The sequence below is a fragment of the Plectropomus leopardus genome, chromosome 23, assembly GCF_008729295.1.
Source record: "Plectropomus leopardus isolate mb chromosome 23, YSFRI_Pleo_2.0, whole genome shotgun sequence".
NCBI lineage: Eukaryota > Metazoa > Chordata > Actinopteri > Perciformes > Serranidae > Plectropomus > Plectropomus leopardus.
This window is the reverse complement of record NC_056485.1, coordinates 13929910-13949042: the sequence shown is the minus strand read 5'-3', so window position 1 is coordinate 13949042 and position 19133 is coordinate 13929910. Positions and strand designations below refer to the sequence as shown.

The following is a 19133-nucleotide window of genomic DNA, read 5'->3' as shown; positions in this document are numbered from 1 at the left end:
ACTTAAGAGCATTTTTTGCTCACAAAAAGCATAAATGAAATGTTTTTTAGTTAGCACTCAAATCACATAAGAAACCTAATTAACAATGCAATATGACAAGTGTGCACAAATGTACTTTAAACACGCAGAACAGTAAGTTACTTCTGGTGCATAATGTGCTCTGCAAATTTCTTTTACTTCATGCTGTAAAAATATCATCCATGAATGTGAATGCTTGATAAATTGGCTATTTATCAAAACATATAACGTAAACCACAATTTCAACAAAAGTGTAGTATTTAAAGTTTTGCACAAGTTTAAATTATTGCAGTTGTTTTTGCACTGGACTGAATTACAGTGTGCAGATGTTTCTCTTTTTCTGCTCATAGTGTGTGTAAAGTATGTTTCACATTTGGCCTTTATCCCGGTCAAACATTCAAGGAAACCTTTTAAATTTTATTATGCTGTATAACAAGAGTAAGACGTTTCCTAATGTAATCTCTCTATCATGTAGCTATCTGCCTCTCCTGTTTTGTGATAACAAAATAAAGGGGATGAAAACACATTCAATTTACATACCAGATGTCTCCCTGATCTTGGCAGCTGCAGGTAGCTCCAGAAGCATTTTGCAGATTGGCTCAAAGCTCTGTTTGAGTGTTTAGCTTGAACAATCCTTAAGGGTGGAAAATAACATGCTATCACCTTCAAAACAATGCAGTTCAATGTTTAAAATATTCAAACTCGTCTTTTGTTTGCTCAGTCACATGTTATACTGCGTGGAAAACATGTACATTAGTTGGAAAACGTCTTTCTGTCTCAATAAATGACCACCAACAACATCACGAACACCTGCTAAGCTAACGTAGCTAACGTCGCTAACGTAGCTCAGATGCTAAATTAGCGCTCTTTTAGCTAGCACTTAGCTCGTGGCACTTAGCTCGTGCCTAAGGTTAGCTACTTTAGCTTGACAGCTAAGTTGCAGCAGGTAGCTTTTTAACACGTCTGTCTGTATTTTAACTAACACAAGAGTTATAAAGTCTTAACCTCAAAATCAGAATTTGCTTACCAGGCAACGAGGCTGTTATTGTGTGCTGGTTAGGTAGCTTCTTCTAATTAACATTATTGGGTTACCAGACTTCTCATGCTCCTCCACACCTGTCCACAGGTACATAACTACAAAACTTAAAGGGAAAGTTCACCTCAAAATCAAAACTACATATTTCTCCTCTTACCTGTAGAGCTATATATCAGTCTACATTGTTTTGGTGTGAGTTGCAGACTATTGGAGATTTCAGCCATAGAAATGTCTACCTTCTCTCCAGTATAATGGAACTGGATGGCACTCGGCTTGTGGTGCTCAAAAAAAAAAAAAAAAATCTCAGAAAAAATTTTCAGCAATGTCTCTTTCCAGAAATCATGACCCCGTTATTCAAGATAATCCACAGAACTTGTTGTGAGCAGTTTTATAGAGCCAAAATGCTGCCAAAACGTAACAAACAAATAAAATATGTTTAACAAATATCCTACAATTTTTATAAAATGTAGTTTGCAAATGGAAAAATATAATTAACAATAGGATATTGTTTTGCAAATACAAAACGAATCAGACAAAAACACGTCATAGCCTACAAGTACAATAAAATAAAATAAAATAAAATAAAATAAAATAATGTTTTCTACAAAGACAAAAAAAATCATGACTTTTGGCACTGATTGATACTAGGATTTACTCACAAATGTCTCAAGTTATCAAACACCACACCAGCAGATGGCGTCAGTTTAAACGCTGCTGTTTTCTGAATAAAAAGAACAATAATATTCATATTTCACAACAGATTGCAATGAGTTGTTTTTAAAACTGCACCTGCCAATTGTATCACTGCACAGAGGGAAGCGTGCATCTATTGCTAGGTCACAGAGTGCTAAGTGCTAACCGTTGGGGAAAGCAACTAAGTACATTTACTTAAGTACAATATTGGCACACTTTGCATAAGTATTTCCCAATTATGATACCTTATACTCCAAAATACATTTTGGAGACAAATGTTATACTTTTTTAAAGCTTTAGTTTAATTTTGTTTTACACTAACCTCAATGTTTGAGAAATGCTTTTCAAAGTTAGGATTTTACTCACATTTTGTCTTACGTTTGATTGAAAACAGTCACTTTTTGTAGTTTGAGATAAAGTCATTAAAACAATAAAAACAATGTTTTACCATTAATACATCAAATGCTTAGGTCATAACCCACACAAATAAAGGACCATTAAGCATGTTTTTTGCATAGAGGAAAACAATGAGCTATAATAGGAGTTTGCATGAGATATAATTTTACAGTAAACTTGTATTTAAAAATACCCAAACTATAATAGTAAACAAAAAGCACAAATAAGCCCTTGTGGAGTTATTATGACTAGCCATTATTTTTAAAGAAGGCTCTTTATATGGGTTTGGCTAATGCTTAACAAACACTTAAACAATAAAAATCCTTGTGGGAGTAAGATAAAAGCTTTTGTGGATAATGGATGTGGTTGAGTGTGTTCAACCATGTGCTCCGTGAAGGTACAAAAAGTGCTGGTTTTGAGCAGAAAATAGGATTATATTGCAGGTTGGGGATGTAAATTGGCTCGCTCCTACTGCATGACCTCAACTTAGTAAGTGTCTGTGGAGAAAAATTACAACACATGGAACAACGTTTTGGATGAAGACCAATCTGATTGCAACCAGAGATCCATATTTTGATGTGTTCTGGAGGTCAGTGATAGTCGTCACACCAAAGAATGGGCCGATCCAAACCCACGGCACTCAGGAGCCCAATACGTGACGTTTCTGGGGTTAAACCAAAACCACCAGAGAGAATATAAATTTATGTGGCACTGGTATAATTTAGATTACTTCCAGAGTATATGTTGGCTCTGTAGAAGTTTTCTTTCCATTTCCCACTTTCTCTGGATTCAATCACAATCTTATCACCTCCTTAAACTCTGAATATGATCAGCAGTTCTCAGTCTCATTGCCTTGTGAGCTTTTAAAAAGAAGCAGTGCCTGCTCGTGTCACCCCATCAGACGCTGCATTTGCAGTTCAACCAAGGAATGACTTTCCCTTTTTGGGTTGTTTCATTTGATTAACTACAAGCAGAGGCCAAAAAAGCCAGAAACCCTGCAGTATATCACCAGACAAAAGCTAATTTTGTGCACAATTATCAGCGAATAATACAATTTTATGGTGGCAATAGCATTAGTTGGCAGCACGACCTGGAGTTGCAGTTATAAGTTGTGCTGCAGCTACATACCGCACGACTTGGCTCATAATTTTTGGGTGCACCAATTTTTTTCAGGTACCAGGAGGACATAAATAGTTCTTTAGCCTAGTCTTGAACTTCCCCCGACACACTGAGTTCATGAGGGGTTCAAACTATTTCATTACCAGTTAGGTGTGGGCCCCCTGGGAGAGATCGAGTCTCTGAAATTCCTTATTTGAAATGTAGAAAGTCCAGTCTTTCGAGTCCTAAAGTGCTGTTACTTGTCAACACATCTCAAAACTGCGCTGATCAGTATTTTGTAATAACAATGGATCAAATGACGCATGTTAAGTAAAAGGGATTGCATGTAGTGACAAACCTGTGGAGAATGGGAAGGGCACTCGTGGTGACCTCCGCCAAGGCCAAATGCCCAATTTAGCAGTGTCAAAGGGACGACAGACATTCAGAACATTCATGTAAAAGCAGACAACTATTTAGGATTAAAATTTACAGTGGAGTAATAGCATCCCAAGCAAAGAAATAATCCACACTCTCTCTCTGTGTTTTGTAATCTGAGCTTCTTTGTTCTTTGTTTTGGTGTTTGCATGTGAATTTTTGAATTTGAGTTCACAAAATTTTACAAAAGTGAAAAATAATTCATGCATCCAACCCAGGAAAAACAAGGACAGTAGTTTTTTTCGTTTTCCTGCTGACAAACTCTGATATTTCTGCCCCCAAGTAGCCAAGATATTAATTTAAAGCAGGTTTAAGTTTTAGTTTTGCTTTTTTTTTTTGCTTGAGTTCTGAAAATATCCATCAATTATACAGTGTCTGTGAGAGGAAAGAAAAAAAATCCAGCAGTTTATTTTTCATAAATTAAATATAATATCAGATAACTTCAGAAACTAATCAGACTGGCATTGGCAGGATTTTTAACATCGTTGACTGTCGTCTCAGGCCTCCTACACATAAATGGACATGTTTTTAAACATATATTTCCTCCATCCCTTTAAAAAAGAAAAAATCTCACAATAAAATGCATAAACTACTCAAAACACTTGATGGGCCAGTAGCTGGTGATAGAAGCTGTGTCATTTTCCTTTTGTGTTATTAATGAATAAAACAATCAAAATCATTAAACATCAGTTGCTAATTATTTCTTTAATTATACAAAAATAATATTAAACATATTTGGCAATAGGGCAAAAACTACATATGTCTCCTGTGTGGATGGTTAACAAGGTACATGTAAACAAACCGGTAATCCATCATTGTTATTGTTTCTTATATATGCATATTACACATGGCAACAACGAACATGTGCATTGTTTTTATTGTTTCTTCGGAAGCATTTTCAAAAATCTCAGCGACTTAAAATTCTGTTTGCTTGTGGACTAGAAGCCAAAATGTAGAGGTAAGTATCACTTTTCAAAAATGTCTGATAAACGCACCGTTATCATCTGACACAATTAGCAGTGTTATTCGGTTCACCCATGAGGCTAATTTTTAGCTTTAGGTTGTTTGGTAGTCAAAGGTCAGTGTGATTATTCTCTGTTACATGAGCAGCGGCAGAAGCTGTGGGAACCTCCACCTTTATAACCTCAGGTGAGACCAAGAGGGCAGAGACGCAACACTGTGAAGTGGATTGGATTGCATTCCTTGAAAACACACGCATACATGACTACATAGACAGTGCCTGCTCCTGCATATTTGCTGGCTCCGTCCAGCCCTCGGGGAAACACACACACACGCACACGTCATCTCTTTGCATGCATGCTCTCTGTTGGAGAGAAAGGTAAGGTTAGAGAAGAGATCTGACACTTTGGGGTGTAGGATGACACCTTGAATTGGCCTATTACCACACTGAAATGTTTTCGCTGCTTTGTAATGTGCCCCGAGACAATAGAAGGCCTGGGAACGGGATGACTGATATGAGAGAGAAGCAAATGAGGTAAGGCAACAAATTTCAGAGAATAATGAACCAGGAACATAAAGGAAGGAACGGGCAATCAAACAAGGAGAAAATAAAGGCAAGCACAGTATGTGGAAGTCAAATTTGTGTTCATGTATGTGTGTGTGTGCGTGTTTGAGGTGTGAGAATGCAGAAGCCACAAGCAGGTCGGTAATTCGAGCCCCATGTGAAGTCTCAGCAACAGGAACTGAGCTCAGGAATACACTGAGTCATTACTAAGCAGCTACAATGCACTCACATTCCCCAACAGGCACACAAGTCCAGTCTCACACACACACACACACAGACAGATGTCAACCACCCACTTACATCCACATACAAACACCCATGCACACATTAACACACACATCCTCTCCATCTCTGAACTCTAAACTTCTCACAGAGATTATGTGGCCAGAAACGAGTTCTGACTCGTTGTCGAGACGGTTAGTCAGGACTGACATCATAACACCTTTAACCCCGGGGGTCCGCAGTATAAACACACACACCGGGGTCATCTAAAGTGGTCCCAGATATGTTCTAATAATAAGACAGACATGAAAAAAGGATCAACACTAAAATAAAATAAACACACTAACAGAAGCTACTTTAAAAAAGATATTATAGAAGACTAGTAGTGGAATGGAAAAATAGAAAACCAAACTTTAATATATTGATTTGCTTATTTACTGTAGCCTCAGTACTGTACTGCTGTATTGTGATGAAAAATCACAGATCATCAGCCTCGCTAATTATTGGGGCTGATATTTGGCATTTTGCCAATTATCTGTATCAGTGTTTTATTTTAATGATAGCAAATTAAATTAATTAATTAAAAAGTGAAAAGAAAGTGTCAGCGTGAGAGGAACTTTTACTTTGTCAAATCTTAGGGAGCTATTTTTTTTTTTATTAAATATTTGCTAAAAGCATGTAAACAAATTTTGCGTTGGAGTTTTTTATATTCCAAATTCTAAATTTTATCAGAAAGATTTTAACATTTATTGTAAATTCATATTGATTCCAAACATTGGTTATCGGTCTCATTAACTACTAATAATTGGTATCGTATTGGCCCTGAAAAAACACTATCAACTGTTATTATCTTATTTTCCACAGGGTTACCTGTCACCTGCTGCCTTCCAGTAATTTAGCAAAATAAAAGCCTCAAATCGACAGAAAAAAGGAGAGAAATTATGAACTGGACAATAGCCTCAATGTCTACAGCAACATCTAAAAATCACACTTTTTTCCTCTGATATGGCTCATTTAGTAAGATCTTGGAATCTTAGAATGAATTTGGACTGTTTTTGTTTGTTTTTTTTGTCATATATGTGACAGCAAATCTTTTCAGTATGTTGCGTCTGTATTTTTGAAATTACATATTGTTCCTTTTTGTTCTCTTCTCAAAATATTCTTATTTTAAGCTTCTGGTATGTTTCTTACATCCATACATTATCTACACACAATTATCCGTTGCAGTCACAGGGGACTATAGCCTCAACTAGCTGACAATGGGCGCCATAAATCTTGATTCAGCCGGTCCACGTTATGTGTTGCAGACCTCTGTTGGACCACCTTTGAAACTGTGCTAAATAATCACATAAAATGAAAGATTTCTTAAAGTTTTAAAAATGGTTCTTGCATCAACTTAATGAGGTAATTGCTGAGTATGATTAATTTGAGTAGTAGAATTATTAAATCAATCCTTTTCACAAATAATGTTTGGAATGGAAATTAGCTGCCTACAGAGCGGTTGCTTTTGTGAGGTTATTATTTTCTTAAGTTTGGAGTAAACTGAGTTGAATCATCAGGGACCACTGAGCCAATTATCTGAAACGAATCAACGCAGCCTTGAAAGAATTATCTCTCTGGCAGTAAATCCACATAATAAATCATAATAAAAGCTGTGACAAATTCATACAATGGGTTTGTCTCGCAACACTTCAACAGTAAACAGATGTATTGATAAAGACATCACAGGGCGTTTGTGCATGCTGTGCAACAACAGCTTCAAGCACGACATAAGTGAGACTCTGATTAAGTTACATTTGCTTTCATGAAGTCAAACTGTATTAATTAGGCTCGATTCTAAGATTATATCTTCTTGGAAGTGCTGGATCTTCCCGGTGCTGATTTGTCAGATGGATCTGACTGCGATAATAAATCCGCAAACAAGACTGATTAATTTGCAATGACAAAATAAAAGAAAAATGACTCCACATGCCAAGTTGCAGATAGAGCCTCTCTTTGGTCCAAGAGTCAATTTTCCCATGAAAGAATATGTTGTGCGCACATTCACAGGTTGATAACATGAAATACTTTTCTTTAGCAATAGTTTATAATAAACAGTTGTGTTTGGATTTACATTAACCTACAAAAAGAAGACAGTTGGTTAATGCTGCAAAGGAAAGTTCAGAAAGTTTTTTGTATATTTAATAACCTTTTTTGTCATTAAAACTCCATCAAAGTCTGTTTGTATCAATATAGTTTTTTCAGGCACTCTCTTAAAGAAACCTTTTTTGGGACCACTAAGGGAGCTTAGTAGTATTTACAACTAATAATCTCGCATTGTTAACAAAAATAATTTGTGTATCTGCGCAGTGATGCCGATCTGCTCCAAAATTCGATGGGTTCTTCCTTGGCCCATGTTTCACCCTGGCACCAAGTTTCATGAAAATCAGGCAAGTAGCTTTTTGGTTAACCTGCTGACAAACACACAAATAGAACAGAAAACATAACCTCCTGTGTAGAAATAAGTAGATTTTGACCACTTGGGGGCAGCAGAAACAAGCTGAAAGCACAAAACTAACAAATGATCATTTTAAAAAGTTTAACTTTGTGGCAAAAACTCAACTGTTTACACATCCAGTCGACACAAAGCAACACTAGCATTCATTTAGAATCATGTCTGTGTCCGCCTGACAAATATTAGTCCAATCTTTACTCTCCTTTTAGCTCTGTTAAGGTCTCCACCAACTCTTTTAATAAACTTATTAATTACTCCACTATGTTGACCAGCTAGGTATTCTACAGTCTTTGTTTCTTTTGCTGAAAACAGCTGTTTGCCACTTTTGAAAACAATGCTGAGTAAAGTTCTGAGTTGTAAAGCCAAAGCAATTTAAACTATCACTTAGTGTTTTTGCTAAGTGCCAAAAGCTTTTTGTGCCCAAACACAAAAGTTCATGCTTCTTAAAACAGTCAGCAAGAGTGTGTTTTAAATTAATAATTTAGGTGAAAGTGAAATTTTAGCATCACTGGAATGTTTTTACTGGCATAACAGAGCAGCGTCCAGGTGTGACATAATAAAAAAGAAGAATCAAGCCAGTGGACTAAGAAAAACAGAAACAACGAACCAGGGCTGAACTTTATGAGTACCAGGCTGAAAAAAGGGAGCATGAGGTCCAGACATGCTGCTCAAAGTTTTAAAAATACTCCAGAATAATAACAATCTGCTAATGCAAAAGGATCAACAGGATCTGGGTGGTGATATAACGTCTGAATAATAATCAGAAGCAGGTCACAGGGTGAGCAGGGCTTTTCTTTTTTTAATCTTTCCTTTTTTGTTATATTATAAGTGAAAAAAGCCAAGGGAAACACACTAGCAGCTGAAAGTTTTTCAGGAAATCAGAAGGTTCAGAGTTTAATAGTTTAAAAAAAAGTCTATGCTTAAATGTAATGCTTTTTAAGACCTAAGATAATTTTTAACCAAATTTAAGCCTGGCTTTTTAACAAATCATCTTTTTCTTTTTCAGGCATTGCGGGTAAATATGAACATATGTGTTTCCATGCAGAGGTAGGTTTTATGTAGGAATATGGTTATTAGAGGGAGTTAGGTTAATCTACATTTTGCCAACAGGTAAGTGTAAGTATAAAACAAAAAGACAGTCTTAGATTCAGTGATAGCTTTAAAAATTTGTAATGTAAGAAATGTGGACTTTCAAGTAGAGCTTGACTAATTTTGCCAAAAATAAAATTAAAAGATGGCTAAATGAAATTAGATAAAAATGTTTGCGGCAATTAAGCTTTACGAATTCAAATGTCAGACTATTTAACGACCTTTAAGACCTATTTACAAATTTGAATTCAAGACATTTTTACATTTTTAAGGACCTGCAGACACTCCGTTATGACGGTGTGTCCAGGCCTTAACACAAACCTCTAGTTCAAACCTCATATCATGTTTCAGCTTAGGTTTTTAGCAAATGTATAAATATCATTCAGGATATTTAATAGGGAATTAGGGAATACTCTATACCGCACACTTTCTCGATTCAATTTTTTTTAGATTGCTCAATTCTATTTATCACTCAGTCTAAGTCTCAGTCGGCAAACTGATAGAATCAACCGTGTAAATTAAAAACTTTTTTCCCAAAATAGAGAAATTCACTGGATGAGGTTTGTTATTATACAAAGACACACAGACAGATTCGAGTCAGTGAAATAATTTAGTGGGACAGACAATTTTACATTTACACAAGTTAACTTATGTGTCATGATTTTCTCTCTCGTTTGTATTTTTTAGCCCTTCCACAGCAGCCCAGAAACACCGAAACCCTTCCATAAGGCATGACGTGGCTTTTGCAGCGTTGTCATTATGCTTGTATGATTTTTAAAAAAAATTTAACAGCCATGTTGACAATTGGAAAGTCTTCATGGTAAGACAACACTGCATAGTTCCCGGACTGGTGTCTCACGCCGTCCTACAAATCAGAGTCTATATGACAAAAAAAAAGACATTTCTGGAGATTTCCCAGGCTGTCAAGAAGTCTTTATGGAGTGTAAGTGTGTGTATTAGATCCTCTTCTCACACTCCTGTATGCTTCGCCCCCGAGGCTACAGGAAACCTCACAGAGGAGGAGGAGGAGGAGGAGGAGGAGGAGGAGGGGAGGTGGCTGAGCATCCATCAGCCCAGCTCAGAGTGCTCTGTCTGGGCTCGCTGTGACAGCCGGAGGGCAGGCACGGAGCTCCCCAAACCTCTCTTTATCCCTCCTGATGTCTTTATTTCCCCTCCTCTCCTCCTGTCAGTATCTATGACACAGGATTACCAGCTCCCACCTCCGTTTAAATGTTGTTCTCTCAGGTTTAGCTGAGAAGCAAGATGGTATTTTGGCTCCTTGGAGCTGCAAATTTCTCACTTTTTTTTTAAAGAGAGAAAGAAAAGGAATGGAAAAAGCCGAAAAGGAGCAGATGCAAACTATTCCATTGACTTTTTTCTCATGTGTATCTGTACTACATCCTTCTGGGTTCAACACAAAATTGGGGCCAGCAGTGTCAGTAAGGATGAGTCACTTTTTCTGAGAGCATTTTTTTTCTCTTTTGGAAAGCCAAAAACGCCTCCATTTTACAAAAAAAAGAAGAAAAAAAAGAAAAAGATGCATTGTTCTGTAGTCGCCTGTGCAAATGGAGCTTGACTTACTTGGCTTTCTCTGCACGGCTTTTTCTTTAAGTTAAAGAGGTACAAGGTGCATTTCGTTCGAGTGTGCGAGCTGGTGTCTTCTTCTCCCGCTGGTCTACAGAGGAGAGACGGCCAAGAAGAAGGACGGAGGAGTTCAGTTGAAGAGGATGGAGTCGGGGTCTCTGTTGGCGATCTGTGCCATGTGTTTCAGGATGTCTTTTTTCGTGATGATTCCCAGCAGCCTCCTGAAGACATACCAAGAGAGAGGGAGAGAGAGAAAGGGGAACAAAAGTCATGGAAAAGCTGATTATTTCATATCATTCGTTGTTTGTTCTGTCACGGAGAGTCAAAGAATTGACAGAAAGCAGAGCTGCTCACATATGGAGAGGAGGTCTGGCCTCCATTTTTGACATTGCGGCATAGTTCAGTTTTATTACCGTCCCAGAGGGAAACTGGCACGCAGCGGGAGATGAGTGTAACACGCAAACACAAAGTAAACAGATTGAAAAGGGGAAACAAAAAGAGCATCATCACACCAAAGCCAATTACAGCTGACATATGGGTTTTAGGTTTGTTCAGGTTCACACTCAGGACACCAAGCAACAACAGCACAAATTAAGTCATCTTAAATTAGGTAGCGTCTGCAGCCTGTGGTTCAATGCAGTCTGACGCTGTGAGAAATAACTTTGTATACGGATGATGGATTCCAGTATCTTCAGAAAATAGACGTGGCAACATAAAAGAAAGTATTCAGATTTCGACACGATAGATGCGTCCTGAAGAAACAGTTTATGAGCAATAAAATACTTAATTTCTTTTAATTTAAAATCTACTTAATACTTAATTTCTCTGTTCAACATATTCAGGAGTTTTACTGTTTCAGTATTTCTTATCAAGATTTTGTTTTGAAAATTATAGAGGTTAGTTTGTAGCTCCTAACTACTTGTGCTGCTGTGCCGCTGACGCTACATTTACATTATGCTGTAATGGTCACTTGTGGCTACAGTGGCTGTTTTTAGCTCTAACTTAAAAGCTTTAAAATAAAAATTCAAAGGGTTAGATATTCATTTATTACTACAAACTATTTATTTTGAACAATCCAACAAACACCTGCTGCGGGAGTTACTCACTACTAAACCAAACTAAAAATTCATTTCATTGTCGATTAACCTGTCAATTATTTTCTCAATGAATTGACTAATTGATCTATAAAATAATGAAAAAAAATTGATAATTGTTTCCCGAAGATGATCAATGTCTTGTTTTGTCCACAACCCAACGATATTCAGTTTACTGTTAAAAAGAAGAAAAAGGAGGCAGAAAATATTCCCATTTAAGAAGCTGGAATTGGAGAATTTTGACTTTTTGTTTTCTTAAAAAATAACTTAAACTGATTAATCAATTATCAAATTAGTTGACAATCAATTTAGTAGTTTACAACTTCTGGACTGACTGTTGCAGCTACTACTCACTATCTGCAGCTGAAAATAGTCCTTGACAACTACTATAGGGCTGCGTATTGAAAAGAATTTGGCAATACAATACGTATCACGATACAGGACTTATGATTCAATATATTGTGATATTGCAATACTGTGAGCAGGGCGATATCGATATTTAGATATTACAACACTGAAGGATTTACTAGTCAGAGGTTTCAACACATCACTAAATGAACGACTGCTGTAAATAATTGCAAATTGTAAACTACTAATAAAAATCAATAATGTTTTTGTGAATCAATACAGTGCTATAAAACATAACATCGCAATACTGAAGTGTATTGGTATATTTTACACCCCTATCAAATACATAATTAACAACTTTTTTAGAAACATTTGCTTAAAACTAAACTGCTACAATGCATTTTATTTAGACTGCCTTTATATAGCGCTTGACAGTTTCTTCTTATTCTCAGTTATGGAAAGTTCGACACGTAGACAGGTGGAGCTGGGGATCGAACCGCAAACTCTGTGACCACTAACTGATTAGTGGTTGACCAGCTCTACCTCCTGAGCCGCAGCAAAACATATATCCTTGACCTGTTTTCAAAGATTTACGTCTTCAGAAGGAAGAAAACACTGGGCTCGGGCTGGGAGCCGCAGAAAGAATAGAGATGTCAGAAAATATTTAGAGATGCTCTACGGATATGTTGGCAATAACAAAAATATAGAATATCACCAGACTTGTGTTTCAACAATGAAGCTTTTAAACATTTCTACAAAACTGATAGCCTTCTCAGGATGCGTCGCCCACAGGTCCCCTTGGAAGCTTCTGTTGCTGAGCAAATTTCTCACAAAAACAAGATCCATTCATACATTTAAGCCTCAAAATGGGATCAACATCAATGGAACAACAAATATTCAGCGCAAAAACACAAGACAAAATAACCACACGTCAAAAATTTCAAGGCTGTTTTTTGTGGTTTTGTCATAACAATGTGTTAGATTTCTGAGTGAAGCTCGTAAAACAAGCTTGTTTTCCAAAATAAATTGTTCTCTAAATTTAGGATGTCAAAAGAAAAGAAACAAACCCAGACTAGGACTCGATATAACCCCAGCCAAGAGGCGACCTTGAGCTACGGATACTAACTAAAGATATTCTGGGAAAATACTTCTGTTGCCAGTCAGAGTGATGAATTTAACAGTATCCATCTCACAAGACGTCTGCAGAGATCACATGATGCACTCTTCACACAGCCTCAAGGTCTTCTTTTTGAGTGTGTCAGACTATCGTCATTCCCAGACAATGAGTGATAAGCCTTCTAAAACCTCACGTGAAAACACAAATCCTGCCTGATGGAGCAGAATAGATTTTTTTTTTTAACCATATTCAATTACTTCTAGCCTGGAGCACAAAACCCTCCCTTCACTGCCCCCTTTTCTGCGCCTCTTCTTGTTCTCATTTACCCTTGGTGCCATAAAAAATTGTGAGATTCATCATAAATTTCCATTTTCCTCTCACACGTGGATCCACTCTGGTGATTTCAGCTTTCTATTGTTGGCCAATGAGCAGCCCTTATGAGGCAAACATGTGGAGTCCTGAAGAAGACATTGTGCCTGTCAACATCCTTTCAACAGCTGTGTGCAATGTCAAAAGTGCCCATGGGCCAGGCAGTCAGTTAATGGTAAATTGCTCATTCGTAAGAAGATGTTCTGGGAGAAAAGCCGCAGCTAAATGGCGTGTAAGTAAACACGTAAAGTGAAACTCAAGGGCATTAGTCGAGTTTTGTTGACAGCAGTTTGTTGAGTTGGTTTAAATTACAGTTGATCAAACGTTCACCTTTAAGCTACACACGCTTCAAGCTGCGCTGAGAGTCTTTACACATCTGCTTCAACTTGGCAACAGATGCAATCTTAAAGCCCTTTGATTTAACACATTAGGATTAGTTCGCAGATTGTTACATATTTTCTGCAGCAGCTCATCTACATATCCTTCCACAATGTCTCAATTATCTAAGGCTGTTTAGTCTAAAGACAAAAGTTGGTCTGACCACGACTAACTCAAACAACTAACTTTCAGAACTGAGGGTTTTCCCCTCCTGCTGGAAAATGAGTACAGTGTGTGTATCAAGAACAGAAAGTGTAAAAAAGAAACCACAGGAGATATTGTTACATGTGTATGCGAGCTACTACAAGCATGAGTTTGACAGTGTTTGTCAAATACACTGTTTCTGTACACGTGTGAAAATATACATAATTCCACTCTAAAATCCCTGAGAGCTGTGTGTTTGAACTTGTCAGATCTCCATCTAAACAACTGAAGTCTCTGTGTGTGTGTGTGTGTGTGTGTTTGTGTGTGTGTGCGTACATGCTTATTCTCACTGGGAGTATCGACTGTTCTGTTCGGTCTGAATGTAATTCTCTTGACTAATGTTGTTGTTTTGTCCTCACAGAGAACGTTTTTTAAGTCTAACAGAAAACAGGACACTTTATCGACAGAAGTAACCAACAATGGAAACCACTGTTACTTGCAGCACTAAAAACACCCTGCATCCAGATAAGTGTGTGTGCACGAGACACGAAAGCATCTTTACAGAAGCACAATGGGAACATCCTGATAATCGGAACTCTAAATCCCTGTTTTACCGTGTCTAAAATGCCTTTCTGCTGTAATAGATGCTCACAGAAGAAGCCAAATATACATTTGTCCTATGCTCAGGTTTCCAAACACTCCATAAATCATCCCTTTGAAGTGTCAGGTGAAATATAAACCTTTAAGATGTCAAATATGCAACCTTTGCTTCTGTATTCGAACATCATGGTGTCAACATGGATGTTTTCCATAGCGGATGTTTTAGATACCAGAAAGGGGCCCTAAAACATGTCTTCGATGAAGTCCATGGGGGTGAAGTGATTTGGGTAAATACACCTGTGGAATTTTCCCCTCCCCTCCATTAAGCTCCTATGTCTTCCTCCCTAACTGCTCTGCCTCCTCGTTTCTCCTTTAATTCATGAGCTGACAGCGGAACGACCCGAGGCTCTCCTACACATCCATCTGTTGCTGCCTCCATCCCACCGCAAGCACAACTTCCTACAGCCGAATCGCTTTTACGTCTTCAGGCGTGGGAGTGTGGTCAGTTTATGTATTCGTCCATCTTTCCTCCCATCTATCAGTCCCATCTTCCTTTCTTGTTACGCGACAGCAAAGAGGATTTCTACTCTGACAGAAATAACTCATAGGAGCAAAAAGTAAATAAATCAAGCCCTGCTGTGTGTATGTTTGTTCTCACCCATTGTGTGTAACCAGACACTGACGGAGCCCCAGCTTCCTGAAAATATCCACAGTGATGTCCATAGGTGTGTGGTCTGTGACAGTGAAGGGGCTCAGGTCCATGATGCCTCTGAGGCGGAGGGGTGGTGGAGCTTCAGCGGCCTGAGCCGGAGCATGCTCAGTAAAGACCACCATGGAAGCGCTCACAATGCCCTCCTGACGCTTTCGGGCGTTATCTGAAAGGCAAGGTGGGTAACATTAATTATTTCAAGTGAGTGCGATGTAAAAAAAAAAAGAAAAAAAAGAAAAAAAGAGGATGCCACAATATTTTTAAAACTGAAATTCTGGAGCAGGTGTCTGAAACATTAAGGCCACAAACAGATAGAGGGTGTTAAAGCAGCTGGAGGTAGCTTTTGTCATTTTTTCAATGGGAGTGAAGCCTTTTGCTTGTTGGTTCTGCACTGCTGAGCCAGGTGTCATACTTAGTATTGACTCAGAAAAATCACAGTGGTTGTTTTTTTTTTCCCACGGTCCAATTAGATGAATTGAATTGTCACTAATTTAGTATCTGGCTAATAGTCTCCCCTTCTACTCCTGAGTTATGGTGTTTAATAACGGCCAGAAACGTGTTTTTGCAGAACATTATGATGTCACAGTGAAGTTGATCTTTTAGATATAAAATGTTATCACGTCATCATTTTATCCTTTTGGATATGTGTCCAAAATTTTGTCATAATTGCCGCATGAATCCATGAGTTATGGCCAAAAACGTGTTTGGTGAAGTTACAGTGACCTTGACCTTTGACGAACAAATTCTAATCAGTTCATCATTGAGTCCAAGTGAACATTTGTGCCAAATTTAAGGAAATTCCCTCAAGGTGTTTTTGAGATATTCACAAGAATGAAATGGACAGGCAGCCCCAAAACATCATGCCACCCCCAACAGCTATTGCCAGCGTAGAGACATCAAAAGATGCAGCAACCTACATAACGCGATGTCTAATTGTGACCTTAAAGTTTTCATTTCAAGATTGTACAATGTCATACAATATGTTTTAGGTCTTCAGCTGATAATCATTCTTATTGAGATGGACAGCAAATATATTTCCATGAACACAAACATAGTTCTGACCTATTGATATGAGCAGGTCTCTTCTGAGTACAAATCCCACGAGCCTCTGGGACTCCTGAGAGACGACCACAGGGAAGCCACTGTAGTGAGTGCTTTCAACCAAGGCCTGAAAACCAAATAAGACAGTTCATGTTACACACAATATGATACTCATTAGGGGTCGACAGATTATCGGCCTGGCAGAATTTTGGAGCTGACATTTGGCATTTTGACGATTATCTGTCTCTATTTTAATGATCGCCGTTAAAATTAATTAATTGAAAAGCACAAAGAAAGTGTCAGCATGGGAGGAACTTTTAAAAACCACAGGGAGCTATTTTTATTTATTAATTCATCATTTAAATCTTCACTTGACTTTATTAAAAAAAAAAAGTGGGGAACTTGCTGTATATGGTGTTGAAAGTTTGATTAAACATTTGCTAAAGGCATTTAAACAAAGTTTTGTGCTGGAGTTTGTTATATTCCAAATTCTAAATATTGACAGAAAGATTTTAATCTTTTATTGTAAATGCATGGCGGTTTTAAATATTGGTTATTGGTCTCATTAACTACTAATAATCAGTAACGGTATCAGCCCTGAAAAAACAATATCGATTGACCCCTATGTCCTTAGTGAAGAGACAAATTTAGTTTTTTGTTTTGACAGTTTTACAATAATAAATACCATATAACACCAAAAATCTACTGTTTAAACTACTATAGACAGAAACATGCAAGTTATTACTTACACTCCTCTCAGATGCATTTATCTGTACCCACATCTAAACACATTTTGCTTTCCTAAACCCACATGTGCTTTTAACAATACTGTGTATTTTTCTGCTTTTACCGCTCTTCCAGTATAATAATCCACAATATGCATGCTTCCATACCTCCACCTGCTCTACAGTCATGCCCTCCTGAGTGAGCACAGCCAGCGCAGGGTCCGACCTCCTGGGCCTCATCACGTCCACAGCCAGGCTGCTGTGTTCAAACTCCTCTTTAGGCTCCAGGAACGGGTATCCGTTCAGCCTGATGTGAGCCTGCAGAACATTGATGAGCAAAAACTTAAAATCATGACTTTTTAAACCTAACACACATTACAGCGTTTTTAAATGTGAAAGAAAGCAGAGGTATGTGTTTACAGTTTACAGTTATTACACAATTTCACAGTTGCAACAAGCACATCGAAAACACATGGACACCTCACCTCATAGATTCCTTCTCTTCCGAAAGCATCTGCCACCCATTTGCTGGTCATGGTTGCGGCCATGAGGGGGACGATGTACTCCAGACCGCCAGTCAGCTCAAACATGATGACTACCAGCGACACCGTCATACGTGTCACTCCACCTGGAGGGTAAAAAGTTAAAAATACTCTCAGGCAAGGCATCTGCAGGTGATTCAAAGTCACATGCGTTGAATGAATCATTGTGTGATTCATCTGTTCTGAGTAAACAGAAAAAAAATTACAAGTAAGAAAAAAAATGTATTTTGTTTGGATGGAGACATTTTTTTATCAGAAAGTTTGAGCTCTTTATTTTCCCTTGTCGTCATATGGAAATGTTGAAGATTCTTTCAGTAGTTCCTCTCTGATTCCAATTATAATCATCTTGTTTGGTTGCGGCCAGAAATGCCACCGCCCTCTTCTTCATCTAAAAAACCAGCTGAGGTCATCTTGATGGAAAAGAGTTTTATCATGACTGTTATATATTAATTTTTGGAGGATGATTTAAAAAAAAAAAAAAGTTGCATTTTGCAGTTTTTTTTAAAAAATGCAAAAATGGAGGCAACTATTTGATCTCAAAATTGTTCCCTGATGATGATTGTTGTGTAGTTTAGACAAAATACAATCACATGTTTTTCCGCGAGAGAACAAAGTTTAGTAAGAAGATACTGTCAAATGTCCTCAAACAACTGGCTTATTTCAAAATAAATCTTTTTCATATGAGAGAACTGATTCAGTGTGTCCATTTTTTTTCTCTGTTTTATTAATATCCAAAGCTACCGGTTTAAGAAGTTGGTAGAAAAATAAGCTCACCAGTCACACTAACGTTAACCAGTTTCTGGCTTGTGACTAGTAGTATTTTTTCAGCCTGATAAGGGACCAGAGACATGTAAACTCACATTACATTTGACACATCACAACATAAAAAGACCAATAACCTCTATGCATAACAGAATAATACACAAATAAATACATAAACAAGCATTCCATGGGGTTGCTATCAGGTCCACCAAACCTTTGATGTACCATAGCATACATATTAATACAGTGTCTTAAAGGGATTGTTCAGATCCTTTGAATTTGGGTTGTAAGAGGTACCTACAGTAGATGGTAATCAGCACGTCCTTAGTTTGGAGAGGCAGACAGGAGTACTGCCATAGAAGCTAAGTAATGCACTGCTGTGGCTGGTGACAGCAGCAAATTTTACGATCATTATCAGTTTAAGTATGCTACGTTTCTAAAATTTTCACTGCTTCACCTTTCTGTCAGACAGCCTGTTCAGAGGGAGGGAAGCTGTTAACAGCTTCATGCTGAAAATGGGGGCTGCTGGTCTATCGCTTCCCCATTCAAATTTTTGTTTTGTGGTATTGTGCAAGTTTGATGAAATCAAACTAACCACTGAAAATGCCAAAGTCACATAATTACACACACTAATGAAGTCAAAGAGGCTTCAGTAGACCAGCAGCTCCTGTGTTCAGCAGTGTTAATGTTTTTTTATGTTTTGTTCCAATGGAG

The 19133-nt window shown here is 37.7% G+C and overlaps 1 protein-coding gene across 4 annotated transcripts in view; it reads right to left on the bottom strand.

The window, feature by feature from the left end:
- Positions 1-9597: 9597 nt before the first annotated feature.
- Positions 9598-19133, bottom strand: part of clcn5b (chloride channel, voltage-sensitive 5b) — a 39446-nt gene continuing 29910 nt past the window's right edge. For all 4 annotated transcript variants that reach the window (XM_042512033.1, XM_042512032.1, XM_042512034.1 and 1 more), the window contains 5 exons: positions 17601-17743; positions 17284-17433; positions 16412-16517; positions 15299-15515; positions 9598-10811 (listed from right to left, as the gene is read on the bottom strand). In XM_042512033.1, the coding sequence (XP_042367967.1) occupies positions 10721-10811; positions 15299-15515; positions 16412-16517; positions 17284-17433; positions 17601-17743 (707 nt within the window). In that variant the 3' untranslated portion in view covers positions 9598-10720. The remainder of the gene's footprint in view (positions 10812-15298; positions 15516-16411; positions 16518-17283; positions 17434-17600; positions 17744-19133) is intronic.